This window comes from Sylvia atricapilla, chromosome 4 (genome assembly GCF_009819655.1).
Source record: "Sylvia atricapilla isolate bSylAtr1 chromosome 4, bSylAtr1.pri, whole genome shotgun sequence".
In the NCBI taxonomy this organism is placed as follows: domain Eukaryota; kingdom Metazoa; phylum Chordata; class Aves; order Passeriformes; family Sylviidae; genus Sylvia; species Sylvia atricapilla.
In genome coordinates, this window is record NC_089143.1 from 43,991,140 (window position 1) to 44,008,035 (window position 16,896).

Consider the following 16,896-nt stretch of genomic DNA (forward strand, 5'->3'; position numbering starts at 1 on the left):
AAAGCAGAATTTGCAAACGCATATGTATGATAGCAGAGGACCACATCTGGACAAATACAGTGACTTACTTTCCCACTCACCAGCTGTAGAAAAGCCTGATTGCAAAGAAGCACAGTAGCAGATGGAATATTTCAATCCTTGGAGCAACCTTGGGGACATTTTTCAGGGAAACTGGCAAACAATTTCTCAAGAACATTAACCACTCTCAGAGAAATCTGACTCCTGCCAACAGCAGAGAGACCAGCCCAGAGATAAAGATACTGCGTCCCCTCTATGTTTCTTGAGAAAGATGTCTGGGCTGACACAGGAACCACCTTCTGCCACAAGCTGACCAGTTGTGGAGAAGAAGTACAGAGAGATTCTACTCCACTGCAAAGTTTCATGTCTCTTATTTGACCGCTCTGAATCAGCACAGGATTAAGCAAGATACAAGAAAGCAGTAAAAACATCATCTAGGGGAAAGAAAAAGCAGAGGAGACTCAATAATTCAAAATTAAGAAGTTAAAAATGTTCTCCACAAAAGCATTTTCATGTTTTCAAAACACAGTGGGAGCCTTCAAGAAGATGGTTTAATGAAGAAAGTAACTAGCATGTACGAAATAGGAGAGTTGGGGAACAATTTCTTTAGTTTTACAGACCAGTGTGATGAATTAAACGGCCACTAGCCTTGGACATAAATTCAATCCAAAGCCCCCAATGGGATGATTTTTCCTACTCTGCAAAGGAGGCACAATGTTTAGCCATAGATGTGTGCAGCAGTTTGGGTATGCAAAGTGCCATGTGCTGATGATAAATAACCACCAGATCCATCACGAACTTGCAGTCTGGTTTGTATCAAAAACACAGATTGGATGTACACACATAATTTATAATCTATATGAATGCAGTAATACCAGGGCTCCACTTCAGCAAGACACTGATGTACATTTAGAAGAGGAATGTTTAACCCCCAATGAACAGCAGCACCAGGTTTCAGTTCCATTCCTTCTCAAAACCTGCCTGATAGAGACTTTCATTCTAGAATAAAAAACTTTTATTCTAGAATAAAATAGATGGGTTTTTTTTCCTGCAGCAAAAGTTTTTGTTGGTCCTAAGCCTTCTGATTCCCTGTTTCTAACCACTCTAACCACCAGTATCCCACCAAACATGTAGCTTGCCTCACCAGCATATTAAAATATCTACAAACCTAGTATAAGCCATGCAAAGCCAGCCCCTAAGTATGTTCACTGGGCAAGAATCAAGCCAAGGTCTCACATACTAACCACCAAGAGTGCTCACAGCTGTTAGCCCACTATCATTATGGTCTGAAAGAGAAATATCATCTGTTTGGTTTTCTTTCAGCCCAACACTCAACCAAAAATGGTATTAAAAACTACTGCTCTTGTGAGTGCCACTGCAGAAGAATTAAACACATCAATTTTTAAATTATTTCTAACTTGCAAAGTTATTTGCTTTGGGTTTGAAGCTCACTGTGCTTTGTTTCAGGCTAAAGGCAAGGCTAGTTTGCTTTTGGTTAAACAAAAGCAGTTCAAGAGGTTTAGGGTAACATTAAGCAGTAGATAGGTGTATTTCTTTTCCATGTGAAAACTAACTCGCTACTGAAAAACTTAAGTGGAATTGACAGAAGGCATGGAGAGAAAGTACTTCAAAGCATTCCTATAGAGTTTAAAGAAATATAACAAAAAATAGAAGCTAAAACCAGACTAATAATATATAGAGAGGAAAAATGCAAAAATCAACAGCCAAAGAACAATTTGAAAATACTGATAACAGATCTTTGTGCTAAAAGAAAAGTATAGAATATTACTAAAAGAAATCACTTAACAATTACTGTTGACTAAAACTTAAAGAGGGAGAAATATCCCAAAGGGCAGCACAGTGAAGTGCAGAACTGCTTTCTGAAGTATGGCACTAAGCAAGCATACAGATGAAATATCATACAGTAAATTAGGCATGGCTCTGTTCTCAGGCCATGCTGAATATGAGATGAGGTTTTTTGGTTTTTTTGCAAATACAGTAAAAGGTGCCAGTATTCAGAAGAAACAAATGAGAAATCCCCCACCACATGAACCTTCACCTATCCATGTACAAACCCAATGTTGTTACCTGAAATTATTTTAAAAATATTGTTATACAGCAAATCCCTCTATATTAAAAGTATTTTAAGTCAGTTTTTTTCATCTTTTTAGATTTGACACAATAATTAAGTTAATTTAGAGAAAAAGTCTTGCCAAGAGCTTTTGTTTTTGCTTCATTCATTTGCAACACCATTTGATAAGTAGTGGTTATGCAACAAAAAAATAACTGCTCGAGGCCAACCTCCTTAAAAGACAAAAGGTGAAAGAAACAGTTGTGCAGGCTCAATGAAAGAACTGAATTTCTGGGGCTGCTTTGAGTTGGCATAATTGGCACGACCTGAGGGACAGATGGCTGTCTACTCAGACACAAATATCGAGTGTGCCCCAATCAACCTAAAGAAACCCCAAACCTAAAAAAAACCAGCTAAAACACCTCATTCAACAATTTTTCACAAATGCAAGCAATCTAATAAGGAAAGCTGAAAGAACTTCAAAAGACATTCACATGACTGACAGAGCTACAGAAAATTTTCATACATGGACATGAAGGATATGATTAAATATCCTAATATGCAATAAGCATAAGGTATTTAAAGGTATTGCAATAAGGTATTTAAAAAAACCTACAAAGTCCAAGGTGGTAGTTAAAAGGTCTGTTCAAGGCAGGAAGAGCATAGAAAAGTATTTTCCCTTGGAAAGAAAGGGAGAGAACGAAGAAAAGTTTTATGTTTTCCCTTAAGGGTTTTTAAAGATTGCTATCCTAAGCAGCTGGACCATACACTAAGAACGCCTTCAGGGACTAAGCAGAGTCAGGCACCACTCAAAACACAGTATTCATCCAATATTCCCCAAGCTCACATTCTGCTTAAAGACTTTAAAAACCAAATCAAACTTTATTCCACAGACTTTTAGAAATGCCCAAATTCTACACTGAGATAATATGAGTAAAATAAAAAACCTCATTAAAATATATCTATCAAATTTCAGTTTTGACAGATGTTTTACATACTCACTCTTTATGCCAATTTTGTCATTTTTAAGTAATGCTTCGAGAGATCACCAAGTCATCTCCAATTCTTGATACAAAGAAGAGTCTTTCACAGAACTACCATGTGATCAAAAATAATGAGCCGTGTTGCTGTGACAAGAAAGACCTTTTACTCTAAAGCCTCCCTGCATCAAAATAACTGAACACATTTTGGCTTTATACTCTGGAGTTATTGTGTTTGTTTGTTTGGGTTTTTTTACTTTATTCCTTTCAGAAGAGGAAAATTCTATGAAATGAGACTTCTATAATTGCTTGCTGGAAGTTCATTTCTGCATGCATGCTAATTTTCTAAAATAAAATATGCTATATTAATTGAATTACAAGATTTTAAGGTGAAAGTCAAAGTTCAAATAAATAGGACTACAACTCATGGTCTCCATCAAATCTAGCTCTGAAAATAGTATTGGCTGCCTACCACCAGGCTGGAAGCTCCTGGTCTTATAGTTGAGGCAAACTTCCAGACAGCACAGAACATTTAAACCTTTCAAGTTTCTTGAGATGCTGGTTTTCTGCTGAACTGTCATTCCCACCTGCCATGCTGACTGTGGGGCTTGGTATATGTGCAGGGCTGTGTCTCTGCCAGACCTGACTGGGCTTCTGCAGTGAGAGCCCTGATTCTACTTCCTGCTTCTTTTCATTTCAGATTAACAATTTCACTGCAATGCCAGGAATGGAGTCAGCAGCCAGAATGAAAACCTCATCAAAAAGGTAAACTGTGTGATGATATTACCTAAAATATTCAGTGTCACAGACAACCTTATTTGAAAAACCTAGTTGTTTTCCTACATTATATCAGAATGAATGTTGATATATCATTTTTAGTATAGCAGGAATCCTCCTTCAAATGTACATTAAAATCTTTAGAATTACTACAGAGACAATTTTTTAAAAAAAATTGCTTAATTCCAACAGAAGCCTCCAGAGCACTCTATTTTTAGAAATCTGCCATGACAGCAGTAACTAAGTATACTCTCCAGGGCTTTTTAGCATGCCATAAAACATAATTCCAGAAGGCTCTAGTAAGCATTAGAAGAGTCTTCTCTGATGGACACTTTAGGACTCAGTAAATGCAGAATCATTTTAAGATATCACCATTTTTCAAGTGCAAGATGCAGAGGTAACAAAAATCATGGACTATTCTAATAAAATTTCATTAGCATTTTCCAGGAGACTTAGAGGGGGGATAAACCTTACAGGATCAACAAACAAACGGGCAGATATAATCAATATATTTACAATGTTTAAATGATGCAGATTCTCAGCCTCTTGCCCTTATTGCTACAGCTCCCCCTGGATGGTATGAAGTGAGTTAGTCAAACCATACCAGCCCTGCAACAGGCCATTTCTTCAGTTCAAATAAAATGTACAGATCAGTGAAAGCGAGAAGGTTGAAGATGGGAGGGGTCACTAATTGTCTCTGTTGGAAGAGTAATTACTATGCAAGAGAAGAAGGAAAAAGAAACAAAAATGAGCCAGCACAGAATGGAATTGCCCAGCTCACTGGGGCTGCAGACTATCAAAATGGTCAGGGCAATCCAAGGAAGAATAACTAAATAACTAAATAAATAAGCAGAAAGCTAAATTACATGTCCTCAAATAAGAGGGGGAAAAAGGAGTTCCTGCATGCATATGAGAAGACTGCTCTAACAGCTTAGTCAACACACTGGGATCCTGTCTACACATTCCAGAGTAACAGAATGGTAAGGGTTGGAAGGATCTTGAAGACTATCCAGTCCCAGCTCCTTCTGCTATGGCCAGGGACACATCCCACTAGACCATGTTGCTCAAGGCCTTATAATAGGCATTAAAAGAAAGACCTCTTCAGTAATCAGAATTTTACTTTTCCTGGAAAGAAAAAATTTATTGCATTTTCTGCAACCTAATAAAATGAATGAGAAAAATGTCTAAGTACGTAATTCCTAACACAAGTCACATGCATTAGTTGCAAATGTTGACATACTTCTCTGGTTTAGAGGATAATTCTTTAACCATGCTATCTACTGCCTAAAATTAATAAAACATATATAAAAATGATAGTGCTAAACTCTCTAAATCTATTACAGCAAAGCTTAAGATCATGATGAACCTTATGACATCTTATGCCTGCAAGTCCTTTTTTTCAGTAAATAGACAAAGAATTTTTAAAAACACACTGAACACAGCTTTGCAATGAATTATAATATGAAAATATTACACCCTAAAAATGAACTGTTCTATCAAAAGCATTAAGCCATGGATTCCAAAGGTGTGGTTCATGTACTTCTATGAATGGTTTTTTGTCTCTCAGCAGCTCGCTACTGAGAGGCAAAAAAACCCAGAACACTGAGACCCTGCACTCAGAACCATCTGAGGCTGAAAACTGCAATAGAGACCTCAGCTGTGTGAGGAGCTCTCCTAAGAGCTGATGCTGCACCATCTGCTGAAGACATTGCTACAATGCCATGCCAAAAGCTTGCTCCACAGACTAGGTCCCACAGGCTTTCCCTGCTGACAGAGATCTCCATCTGGGGCAAAAAACTTCCCAAGTGTCTTCAGCAACATCACCCAACTCCAAGCACCATCAGGCCTGCTACCCCTCACAGCACATCTGTCATCTCCAGGGATTTGCACCTCAGTTCAGGATTGGTTACTTTTAGCCAGCCACTGCTGTGCACCTGTAATTACCTGCAGTCCAGAATAAACCTCTAAACCCTATGGAAATACCCTGACAATTGAGTTAGTCAACTGGATGAAGGAAGAGGCTGCTCACACTGGAACAGTGGGGACAGCAGAAGTTTCCTGAGCTTCAGTCAGTGGCCTCAAGCAGATTTATTCAGCAACTTTCAAGTCACAGTGTTTAAGGAAGAAAATATATCCAAAAGCATAGAAATAAACCAAGCTGCATCTTGAAAGACCTTTCTGATGGTTAAAACTCAAAATTTTTTGTGTGCCGTCTAAACAAAGAAGGTTCTCTCCTTTACTTATGTTGTCAAATATCTTCAGAAGAATTCAAGCCAGATTACCCACAATACAAATATTTTTTCCATTAACTATTTTCAAACAATATGCATTCCTAACATAAGCATTTACTAATACAGAATCCCCTTCATTGCTTTTTTACCAGAATAAATTCTTTCACTTTTCATAGTTCAATGCTCATTAGTACAAGCAATTTAATACATATGAAGTCACTTGATTTCAACAAGTTCATTCCTGGCCAGGGGGGTTGTTGGGATTTTTTTGTTGTTGTTGTTGTTTTTTGTTTTTCAAACTAGCTAGCAAATGTGAGCCAGGATGTATCCAGTTCAAATTCTCCCCTTGATTCAGTATATGAGGCATGGAAAGTGAAAATCCCTCCTTCCTTTTACCAACCCTAGGGCAGGGATTTAAGGAATAAAACATCAGCTAATCCTTTCTATCTTAACACTGTCCCAATGCAACATTTAGTGGGAGAAAAAGTTGCCAGAAATTCTCAGGTCTCTTGGCCATGAGTTTGTTGAAGCAAGCACATGGAACAAAATATCCATCCTGTATCCTGCTCTAAAAGGATTCTGTTCAATCTTCCTTGCAGTGCAAAGTGACACCATTTTGCTCTCAGTTAGAACAGCAGGTCTAATACTTCTGGCCGTTAAAATTTCCCTTGCAAAAGCCTCAGAATACAAAAGATTAATCCACAAGAAAGCAACACCATGATAAATGAGACAATTAAAAACACAGTCAAATGAACGGTTTTAAACCGAATAGTAAAATAAATGAACAACATCACACTGAGGAAAGGAAACTAACAGGCTGTTTTCCCAAGCTACTGGACTACAGTGCTCATAGTACTGTCAATAGTAACACTAACAACCACAACATCATTGAAGTGCTTAGTATTTTGGGTCCCTGTCAGCACCGATGCAAGTGTTTTGCCCAAGACACAGAAGAAAAAATGAAAGAAAATCTAAGCTGAATCTGTTTATACTAAGACTCCATCAGAGAGACTTCTCTTTTCCTCACTCACAACTGTTATGCCAAGAATAAACATCTTGTTTTGTCAAACTATAACTGGTCATAGGTAATTCCAGGGTTCTGAATCCAACAGCCAGAAAAATATTGATAAAGGTCATATCATTTCACCGTCTCTTAGGGAAGGAAGACTACCCCCTCAGTAAAGCTTCAAAAGTTCTCTTGACAGGTGATGTTGCATTAGAAATGTCTCAATTTATAAACACTGTTAAAACATTATTTCTCAGTCCTTACTACTCTTATTTCACCATTTCATATCTGTACCAAATCTAACCAAATATAACTTCCACATGCAAACAAATCAAATATGTGTATAAACCCATCTCACCAAAATGCAGCTTCTAACATATCTCGCTTTTTCTGTGGTCCTCTTCACAGATGCATAAGCATAACCACGAGGTGAAGAATAAGCACTGACAGAAGGCACAAACCTTTAGGAACAACCATGCCACTGCAAAACAAATCAACACAAAATCCAAAGGGACCTACTTAGCAATTCTCACTCCGTGAGCTATTGGAGGAAATAGCTCCAGCAGATGCTACACAAACTAAAGACATTTGCTATCATTTCTTTTCAAAAAAACAGGAAGAGGCCCAAGCAGTAACTTGGGGTTAGAGGGCACCACCAAGATCCTAATTAGATCAGCACAAGGTCTGCCATATATATATGTGTAAGTCAGGGACTAGTGCCCCTCTCCAAACACCTGCCTCCACAAAAGCAAGCCAAAAGATGGGGTCAGGCAGGGAAGCTGTTAAAAGAATCTTTAGCATTGTTTTTAACTGAGAGATCTCTGCACACTGATGATATCATAAATCCTTCCTGGAAAAAGTCTAGGGTATACCTAGACAGAACCTCTGGGAAGTGCAGCTTTAAACATCCAGACAAAACTGGCTTGATCTTCATTATGAATACCAAGTCAGATTTCTTTGCTTCTGGATCTCTAAGATGGAGTGTGGCTTAATAATCACTAAAAATCTAGAACAAAAAAATTGTTTCAAGAACAGCTCCTAAAACAGCATCCCACAATCACAAGTTCTGTAAAATGCAGAATGCATGAGCAACCTGGCTGTAACATTCTGAAGAACCAACCTATGCAGGCAAAAGGTCACATAGCAGGCCCAACACATCAAACATAAGCCTCAGTGCTGTGAATTAATAGGGGAATTTGCATCATGAAGAAGCCTGTTCTGTTCCTCCACATTATTTTCAAATGACAGTGCAGCATTTGGGATCACTCCTTTCCCTTCACTATTTACCCATGCCCTCAGGAAACAAAGATAATGCCTCTGGGTAAAAAGCCTTAATTGCATCATGAACTGAACTGCTGGATTTTTAAACGTGCTTTAAGTAAGGCAGCCTGATTCTGGCTTTTAACTGCTGAACAAAGAGACCGACTCATGTAGTTAACCAAACTGGACATGACACAGAGAGAAAACACATCTCTCAGCATGCCACAAGCTCTATATGGGAATGATCAAAGATAAGCAACATGCAACAGAAATGGTACAATAGCTGACTCTCTTCCTCTGCTTTGTATGATCTGACAAGAGGTTTTGTGATAGTCAGTGACTAGATTTAGAAGCCCTTAAGAAACTCTGTATGTGTGTGCACATCAAGAAGAGTGCAAACACCAAAAGAGCTAATTTGAACTCACAGACAGAACTTGTTATCATCTTGTAAAAACATTCAGAGAGCTTTTCATTGAAGATGCCACCTTTCCACTGTGTCAACAGAGAAATTATTTCAGCTAGTGAAAATGCTTTTCTCTGAAATGCTGAAACGTTTCTAGTCTCATCAGAAAAGCAAGTAATGAAGAGAAGGACTTTTAAAGACTCATAGCATCATCTAAAGAGAGCTCTCAGACCAATAAGCCCATATGTCAGGAGCAGGGTTTGGCTTGCAAATAAGGTACTGGTAATAAAACTATTTCTGGAGCAGCTTTATATTGCAGAATTGTTCATACCAGAATAGTGTATTTCTACATAGGAATAACATCACAAATTAATAACTACAGGCCTATTACACTTTCACAATAATAGATATATTTAAGTAAAAGTATATTTAAAGCAGTTCAACATATTTTTGTAGGCAATTCCTGGATACATACCATGGAGCACATTAGGCAGATTCTGCAAGACATTCCAAGGAAGATATTTGTCAGGGTATGCCAGAGACCTGTTTGACCAATTATGTTGAAAATTCACGACGGGACTAGGCCCAAGGGCAAGGACAACAAATATCAACCCCTTTCAGCTACTTGGCTACAATATGGAGCATGAGCAACAACAAAGAGGATCCAAGAGCAAATCATTTGCATTCGACAAAACAGTGGCACCAGAGTTTGGTGAACAAAGCAGGAGTTTTGGAACGTATTTGTTCCACTTCTCAGTTGGCAATTTATGTGCTGGCAGAGTAAGAAGCCTTGTCTAAAACTTGTGTGAGTGTACTAATAAGCTGAGTAATTTTACTAGGAAGTTCAGTGCCAAGTCAGTGCAGAGTTAAACTAATCTGTTTCAGACAAATGAAATTCCACTGGAGTAAGAGTTCAGTGCATTGTTACCACCAGTCTATAAAAATTAATTTAAGTCCAGTTGTGCCAGGTTAAGTCCATGCCTGAAAATAGTACAACCACAGTCAGCTAAATCAAACTCCTTTTTCAATTAAAGACAGAGGGGAAGAAGCATTTTTCTTTTAATTATTTTGATCTAACTGTATAAAGAAATAGCTGAAGTTGACAACACTGTACATAAGACAGCAAGGCCTGAGATTCATTCAGAGCTATGCCTGAAGAAAATAATGGCTGTAAAAATGTTCAGATGCTACCAGTAAATCTGCATTAATTCAAACGATTCTTTGATGAAAGAACATAATGGTGAATAATCATGGGAAGAGTTGGCAGTGCTGTGGTACAATCACACCACGTGGTCTCATAAAGCTCATTTGTACATCTTGTTATCATATATTCCCATTGCAAATAAACTGATGAATAGATGCTTTCCCACTCCCATTAGAAGCAGAAAGACAGTTCCCAAAAAGTAGGAAAGAACAGCAATGTTGCAACAAAAGATGCCCTGTTCTTCTGAGGAAGAGCCTCTCCTCCCCCTGTCCTCAGGAGCACTCTGCCCTGTTCTGGGCTCCCCAGTCCAGGAAAGACAAGCAGCTAATGGAGAGGGTCCAGCAGAGGGCTATGGCGATGACAAAGGGACTGGAGCATCTCTCTTATGAGGAAAGGCTGAGGGAGCTGGACCAGTGCAGCCTGAAGAAGAGATGACTTCACAGGAAACATGGGACCTTATCAATACAAATACCTTAAGGGCAGGTGTCCAGAGGATAGAGCCAGACTCTTTACAGTGAGACCCAGCAAAAAGACAAGGGGCAACAGCACAAACACAAAGTTCTATATAAATAAGAAAAAAACCCCTTCTCTCCTCTGAGAGTGACAGAGCACTGCAACAGGCTGTCCAGGGAGGTCATTGACTCTCCTTCTCTGGAGATACTCCAGATGCACCAGGAGGTGATCATGTGCAACCTGCTCTGGGTGAACCTGCTTTAGGCAGGGAATGGTACTAGATTTCCAGAGGTCCCTTCCAACCCCAGCTATTCCTTGATTCTGTGATTCATGATCAATTTGCTCTTTTCCCCTGCTAAAAGTGCAGTATGGGATTACAGAAGTGCTCACAAATCAAGCCACTAATAAAAGCACATGAAAACACAATGGACCAAGTAGAAACCACTGCTCATTTACTCAGGTTATGCATTCCAGCTGTCATCACTTTTAGGTTATTACCACATGATAGCCTATAAAAGACACAAAAACATGCTACCTTTGAGTCCTTAAGTGATGCTTTGCATCACAACTAACATGCTTTCAGCAGCAAGTAGACAAGAAGTTTTCTCAAGCTCCAACAAGAATCTCCAAAGTTTTCCTGATGTTAAGATAATGACAATGTTTTATTATGAATGACAGATAATTTCTATAGTAAAATCTGTGTGTGGACATGTACATTTGTACACATGAGAGCTATAAACAAGAATGACAAGGAGGTATAAGGAAAAGCAAACCCATTCTAATAAACGAGTATTTTTCATACAACAGATTTACCTGAGACTCTAACTCCTCCAATTTACGTTTCCTGGCATGAAGAGCTTTACTTGGAAAAGCCCAAAAATAATTGGAAGTTCCAATTCTATCAGTGTCCACCATGCCATCATCAACAAGGCTTTGCAGAATCTCTTTCACTGACATTGAGGCTAATAAAAGAAAAAAGAAGGGAAAAAAAAAAAAAAAAAAAAAAAAAAAAAAAAAAAAAAAAAAAAAAAAAAAAAGTGAAATTAGAACCACATAGCAGCTGAACTATGGAGAATTATGAATACCACAAGCCATCATCTACAATCATCTGTTTTTCCTCCAGCGTCAGCTAGCTGGAAGATTTCACAAGGGCAACATGCCCAAAGCTTCAAGAGCACACTGCCCATGTATATTTGGATTAGCATTTTAAACATTTGTGATATTACAGGCAGATATTTAATACCTGAGTGCAAACAATGATTTCATACACTGAAAGTCACTGCAAGTCAGGCAAGCCCCCATCCCATGTCACTTCTAACTCTACAGCCCTGCCACTGACCAGTCTCCCATTCTAGCTATATTTTCCATTAATAAAATCATAAACCTAAGATTGTAGCCAGGAAAATTGACACTGTCCCAAAAATGATTACTTGCTCAAGAGAAGTAACTTTTATAAACACTTACTAATCCCTTTTTCTTTTGGAGCAATCTTCTCTAGATCCTTCAACTGGAAGACATCTTTCTGTGCAAAACATGAAAGACACTTCAGTTCCAAATGACAGCATCATCCAAGCCTGAGTGTTTTTTACTAAATCAATGCCAACAAAAGCAAGTAGGAAATACATTGTATGTTTTGGTTTTGCTAGGGAAATAGCCTGCATATCCCTCAATAGAACTAGAACATTCTGAGAATAAGAAAAACACTATTACTGTAACAAGCCCTGCTCTTTCCTTTAGTGATCTGAAGTCATATTTCATCTCAAGTTAGACTATAAAGCCCAGGCCAGACTGTTGGCACATAGACACCAGATTGCTCAAGTACTCAAGTGTCATAGCATTTTTTCGAAAAGGTAAAACAAGGGGTATTACATGCACCACCAATACAAATTGTAGTTCAGCTTTTGGATCTCCAGGTTTCTTCTCCACAGGGACTCTTTCCAATCCTGTTCTCAGTTTTTCTAAAGCTCAGATTTCTTCTTCCTCCCATAAAATGAAGTGAGATACTTCCTAATTTCCTGCTGTTTCCTCTTATGGTAACAGACTCAAAATGAGAAGATGTGAATAGGTAGCACATGAAGAATTTAACATCACCTGTGCATCTTCATTCCTTGGCTCCACCTGTGGATGAGCCATATGACCTTGAGTTAAATGAATGAAGTTTTGCCCCTGTAATTTACAGCCTGATGTCACAGGGTATCAGTGAAATGCATGCCAGGATATAGAGTTTAGCTACATCTACAGTTAAGCTCCTCTTAGGACCCATTTTCCCACCAATGTAAATGCAGGACAATTAAGTTACTTACTGTTTCAAAAAAGATCTCCATCATGCGAGCCCTCTTCTCTTCGAAACTCAGACCTTTTTTCTTGGACTAAAACAGGAGAAAAAAGAAAAAAACAAACCAAGACACTGAGCCATCTGAATAATTAACATCTGCTCAAAATTCAAATCTATTTACCTGTAAGTTATATTTGCCATCCTTTGAAATACCTTACCACATGACTCTCAGATAAACTCCTTCTTTGCAAATAATCTCTACACTAAGCTCATCTATTAAGTGGAGGGACCTACCTTTAAGTTCAGAGCCAGCCAACCCCACTCCAGCCTCAATGCTCCTTGACACATACTAATCCCAAAATATGTATTTATACCAAACGCACACAAATGTTTAATAGCTATTAAAAAGATAAGGAGTACCTTCTGTTGGGTTTGGTTTTTACTTTTCAAAGAATTGCTTTCTGTGTTGTGATATACAGACAGTAGTGTGAGTTGTAAGTCATTCAGGTTTTCGTAAGGAGATAAAGAGCATTTTGAGGTGTCTTTCTTCAAAGGTCCTAACCGACTTTATAATTTCAAGGTCACATTTTTAAAACCATGCTGCTTTTATTTCTCTCTGGTTGTGTGACCAAGCATTAAATAACCTGGGTTGACCTACAAGCAAAAGGCAGAAATGGCTATTCACAAACTGCTATCAACAATACAAAACACAGAAATGGTGTTCTCTGATCACTTTCTGAGATGCTATTTTGATATGCCTCTTATAAAATTAGGATATAAAATATTTCACAGAGAATTGGAGTTTTACGAATAACAGTTGGCATAATCCTCAACAACCCAAAAGCAGCAGCCACAATGTGAATCTGAAGAGTTTCCCCTTGGCCCACTCCGATTCACACACTGCATGCAGCTACAAAAAAAAAAAAAAAAAGAAAATAAAACAAAAAAAAAAAAAAACAAAAAAAAAAAAAAAAGAAAGGGGGATAGAAAGGGCCAAATAGGATGTTGGCAGAAAAAGGTCTCATTAAAAAGGTTATCCATAAGTGGGTAGTCTTATAGCACAATGCTTTGAGAAAGACATAGTTACGTTTCCAACAGAAAGGACTCAATGCCATTTTTTACTTTTTTATAGCTGATTCCTTCTTAAAAAAGAACACTATCAGGCAGCACACAACACTTGAAACATATACCAAGAGCAAAATGGTCAGACTGATTAAATTTTGAAAAACAAATGGAAAAGCTAGCTTCTGCAGCTGCAGTAATACAACGACAGGAACAGAAGCAATTCAGTATCATATCTAACAAAAAGCACCATTAGTATTTTTGAGGTCCCCTCTCTCCTCTTTTAGCCAGCGATGCCCTAGGTCAGCAATGCTGTCTCCTGCGATGTCAGTACATCTCAGGATTAGAACCTGGAGCTGCCATGAACACTCAAGTAGGAGCACGAAGAGGAAGCAGACGGATTTAATGTGCACCTCCTGCCTTCCCCAGGAGCCCTGACCCCAGCAGCAGCAGGAACAAAGGCGTAGGCTCCCGAGGGACGGCAGTGGCGTTTCTGCATGTGCCTGTAGCTACGCCCCTCGGGCGCCAAGTTTCACACCGCCGCTCCAGCAAACAGAGCAAAACAACGAAGCCAAGCGCACTCTCGGGGAAGGTTATTAACTTCCACGTTAATTTCTCCCTTCTACCTCACTGGCAGGCGTTCCCCACCACAAATACTAACCACACCAGGAGCATCCATCCATTTCGCTGCCGCTCCCGGTCCCGCAGGCAGACGGAAGAATGCGGCGCTGTGAGCGCACTCGGGCACACCTGCGATTCGCTCTGCCCGCTCCCACCTCCCCACAGCCAGAGGCTCGGCCTGGCCACACCTGGGTCCCCGTGTCTGGGGGCAAGCAGCGGGCACCGTGCCCACCTCGGGCCACAGCTACGGCGCTACGGCACTCCTCCGGGTGCCGGCTCATTTACATCGCTCTTGAGCAAGCCAAAGGCACGGCCCGCTCTGTGCTGACGCTGCACCCCCAGAGCCGGCGCCGTGGGGCCTCCCCGGAGCGGGAGCCCCGCTCTCCTCAGAGCCAGGCGGGCTCAGCGAGGCGCGGGCGGCCACCACCCCGCGGCCTTTAGGGGCGCCCGGGAAGGCGAGCGGGAGGAGGCGGAGGGCGGCGGCCCCGCTTACCATGTCGCGGGCGGGCGGCGCGGTTTGATTCCGGCGCCACCGGGCGGGAAGAGGGCGGCGGCGCGAGGCCGCGTGCGCAGCGCCGCCTGCCGCCCGCCCCTCAGCGGCCTCAGGGCGCCGCGCGGGCACGGCGGGCTCGGCCAGCGCCGGCCGGCCCCCAGCGTTTGTTGGGGTTTTCATTTGCTTTGGCTTGGCTTTGTTGTTGGTGTTGGGTGTTTGTGGGTTTTTTACCAGCCGGGGGGTGCCGCAGAATAAAACTGAGGGCACAACAAGAACACGTTGACCGCGATCTAACACAACGCGTGTTGCACGACTGGCCTGTCACAGGAGCCAGGGGACGTGGAAAAAGAAAGCCCTCGCTGCCCGTGGAAGGGAAGGGCCTAGCCGCATCTGGTGTTGCTTGAAACAATTGTTCATTGTGATGACTGTTCTAGCGACTTTAATTACTGACATCTTGTTTTAATTATTATTTGTGTTGTAAATCATTTTCCTGCAGCTGCAGCAAGTTCTGGGAAATTGCTTTGCAACAGCAGTGGCTTCATATCTTCCATATTAAATCAAGAGTTTAAATTCAAGCAAATGAAAATGTGCAAGCTGAGAGGTTCAGGGAGTTCTTGTGAAGATTTTTCATGGCTTTTGCAAGGTGACCCCTTCCCTGACACCTGAGGATCTTTTCCATGATCCCATTCCTCGCTGTGCACACCAGCGTGTTACTAAAAATGAAGTGCAAATTAGAAAAGACATTTTAATACAAAGCTTTTTGTTCTTTCTCTTGTGCATCGCATTTTAAACTTGCTAACTCAGGATGAAATCTGTTGATACACCCCCTCATCTGCTGTTGAGGGCTCATATTCAGTCTCCCTGCCTTCCATTTCCTTTGGCCAACCCTCAAAGCAACTAGGTCTGCACGCTCCCTGTGATAGTTCTTTTCCTCCTGTCACCCTCACCACTGCAGTCCAAGGGTCTGGGCCCCTTCCTGCTCCTTCACAGCCTGAAACAAAACTCAGCTTCGCTGGTTTTTTTTACTGGTGCCAAGCAAATGGTTGCTGCAACATTTGCCAAGTCCCCATTGCAGCATAGATTTTCTCCGAGTAACTCGTGTGAGTGGCAGGGTGGGTGTCAGAGCTGAACCATGCTGCCTGCAGTAGAGAAACAGGAGAGGGAGAAAGGGTTTTCAGAGGGACACTCACTCTGAAATGGGCTTGGAGCAGGTACCTCCTGTCTTCTGCTCAGAATTCGTGAGGCAGCACCTACCCCTTACTCGTGAAAGTAGACTGGCAGCAAACACCCAGGTGTCACCCCCAGACAGAGCCAGCACACGGCTGGAGCACACACCTGGAACCACAGCTGGAAGGCATTCCTTGTTTCAGAGGTTGAACGTGATCACAGCAACCCAGACAGCCCATCCACCTCAAAAGCATTAGGCCATGCCCTTGAGCAGTGGTGGGGCAGGTGGCTCAGAAGGTTTTCTCTGCCCTTGGGGACAGCCAAGCTCAGCTGCCCCAAGTGCCCTGGCAGCCCTGAAGCCCTTCCATAGTGTCAGGAAAATGCACAAACGCCACAGGACTATGTCCAGAAAGTAGACAAAGGAGTCCTGCAACTTTATTTAAATAAAGGGAGAGAGTCCACTGAAGCCCACATCCCCAAGTTCTCTCTCTCGAGGTTTCAGAGGGGGCAGCCTCCTTTTATCCTACACTCCCTGCCGCAAGTTGCCCTCTTCCTTTCCCTATTGGCGGAGGTAATAGGAAGGTACAGCCTTTCCCGAACTGCATACCACGTATGCCCCTCTTGAATCTACTATTTTTACCCAAAGCTAACTCCGGCTTGTGCAGACCCACCCACTTGTCTGTCTCAGGAGCCAAGCTCTCTGGGCTCTGCAGCAAACCTGCTGCCCAAAGTCAGTAGAGGCATTAAGACCCATTTCAAAGACGTTAGCACCCACACCTTCACTCATCAACTGTTTGTAAAGACATTGACTTTCCTCTACACAGCCACATCGCCGGGTCCAATTTGCTCTGTAATAGGAGGTTCCCTAACACTTC

At 41.2% G+C, this 16,896-nt stretch overlaps 1 protein-coding gene across 2 annotated transcripts in view; it reads right to left on the reverse strand.

Annotated features, from left to right (window-relative positions):
• MND1 (meiotic nuclear divisions 1) overlaps positions 1-14,967 on the reverse strand; it is a 37,101-nt gene extending 22,134 nt beyond the window's left edge. For both annotated transcript variants that reach the window (XM_066316836.1, XM_066316837.1), the window contains exons 1-4: positions 14,855-14,967; positions 12,707-12,772; positions 11,868-11,925; positions 11,217-11,365 (exon numbers count right to left, since the gene is read on the reverse strand). In XM_066316836.1, the coding sequence (XP_066172933.1) occupies positions 11,217-11,365; positions 11,868-11,925; positions 12,707-12,772; positions 14,855-14,857 (276 nt within the window). In that variant the 5' untranslated portion in view covers positions 14,858-14,967. The remainder of the gene's footprint in view (positions 1-11,216; positions 11,366-11,867; positions 11,926-12,706; positions 12,773-14,854) is intronic.
• Between the last annotated feature and the right edge of the window lie 1,929 nt (positions 14,968-16,896).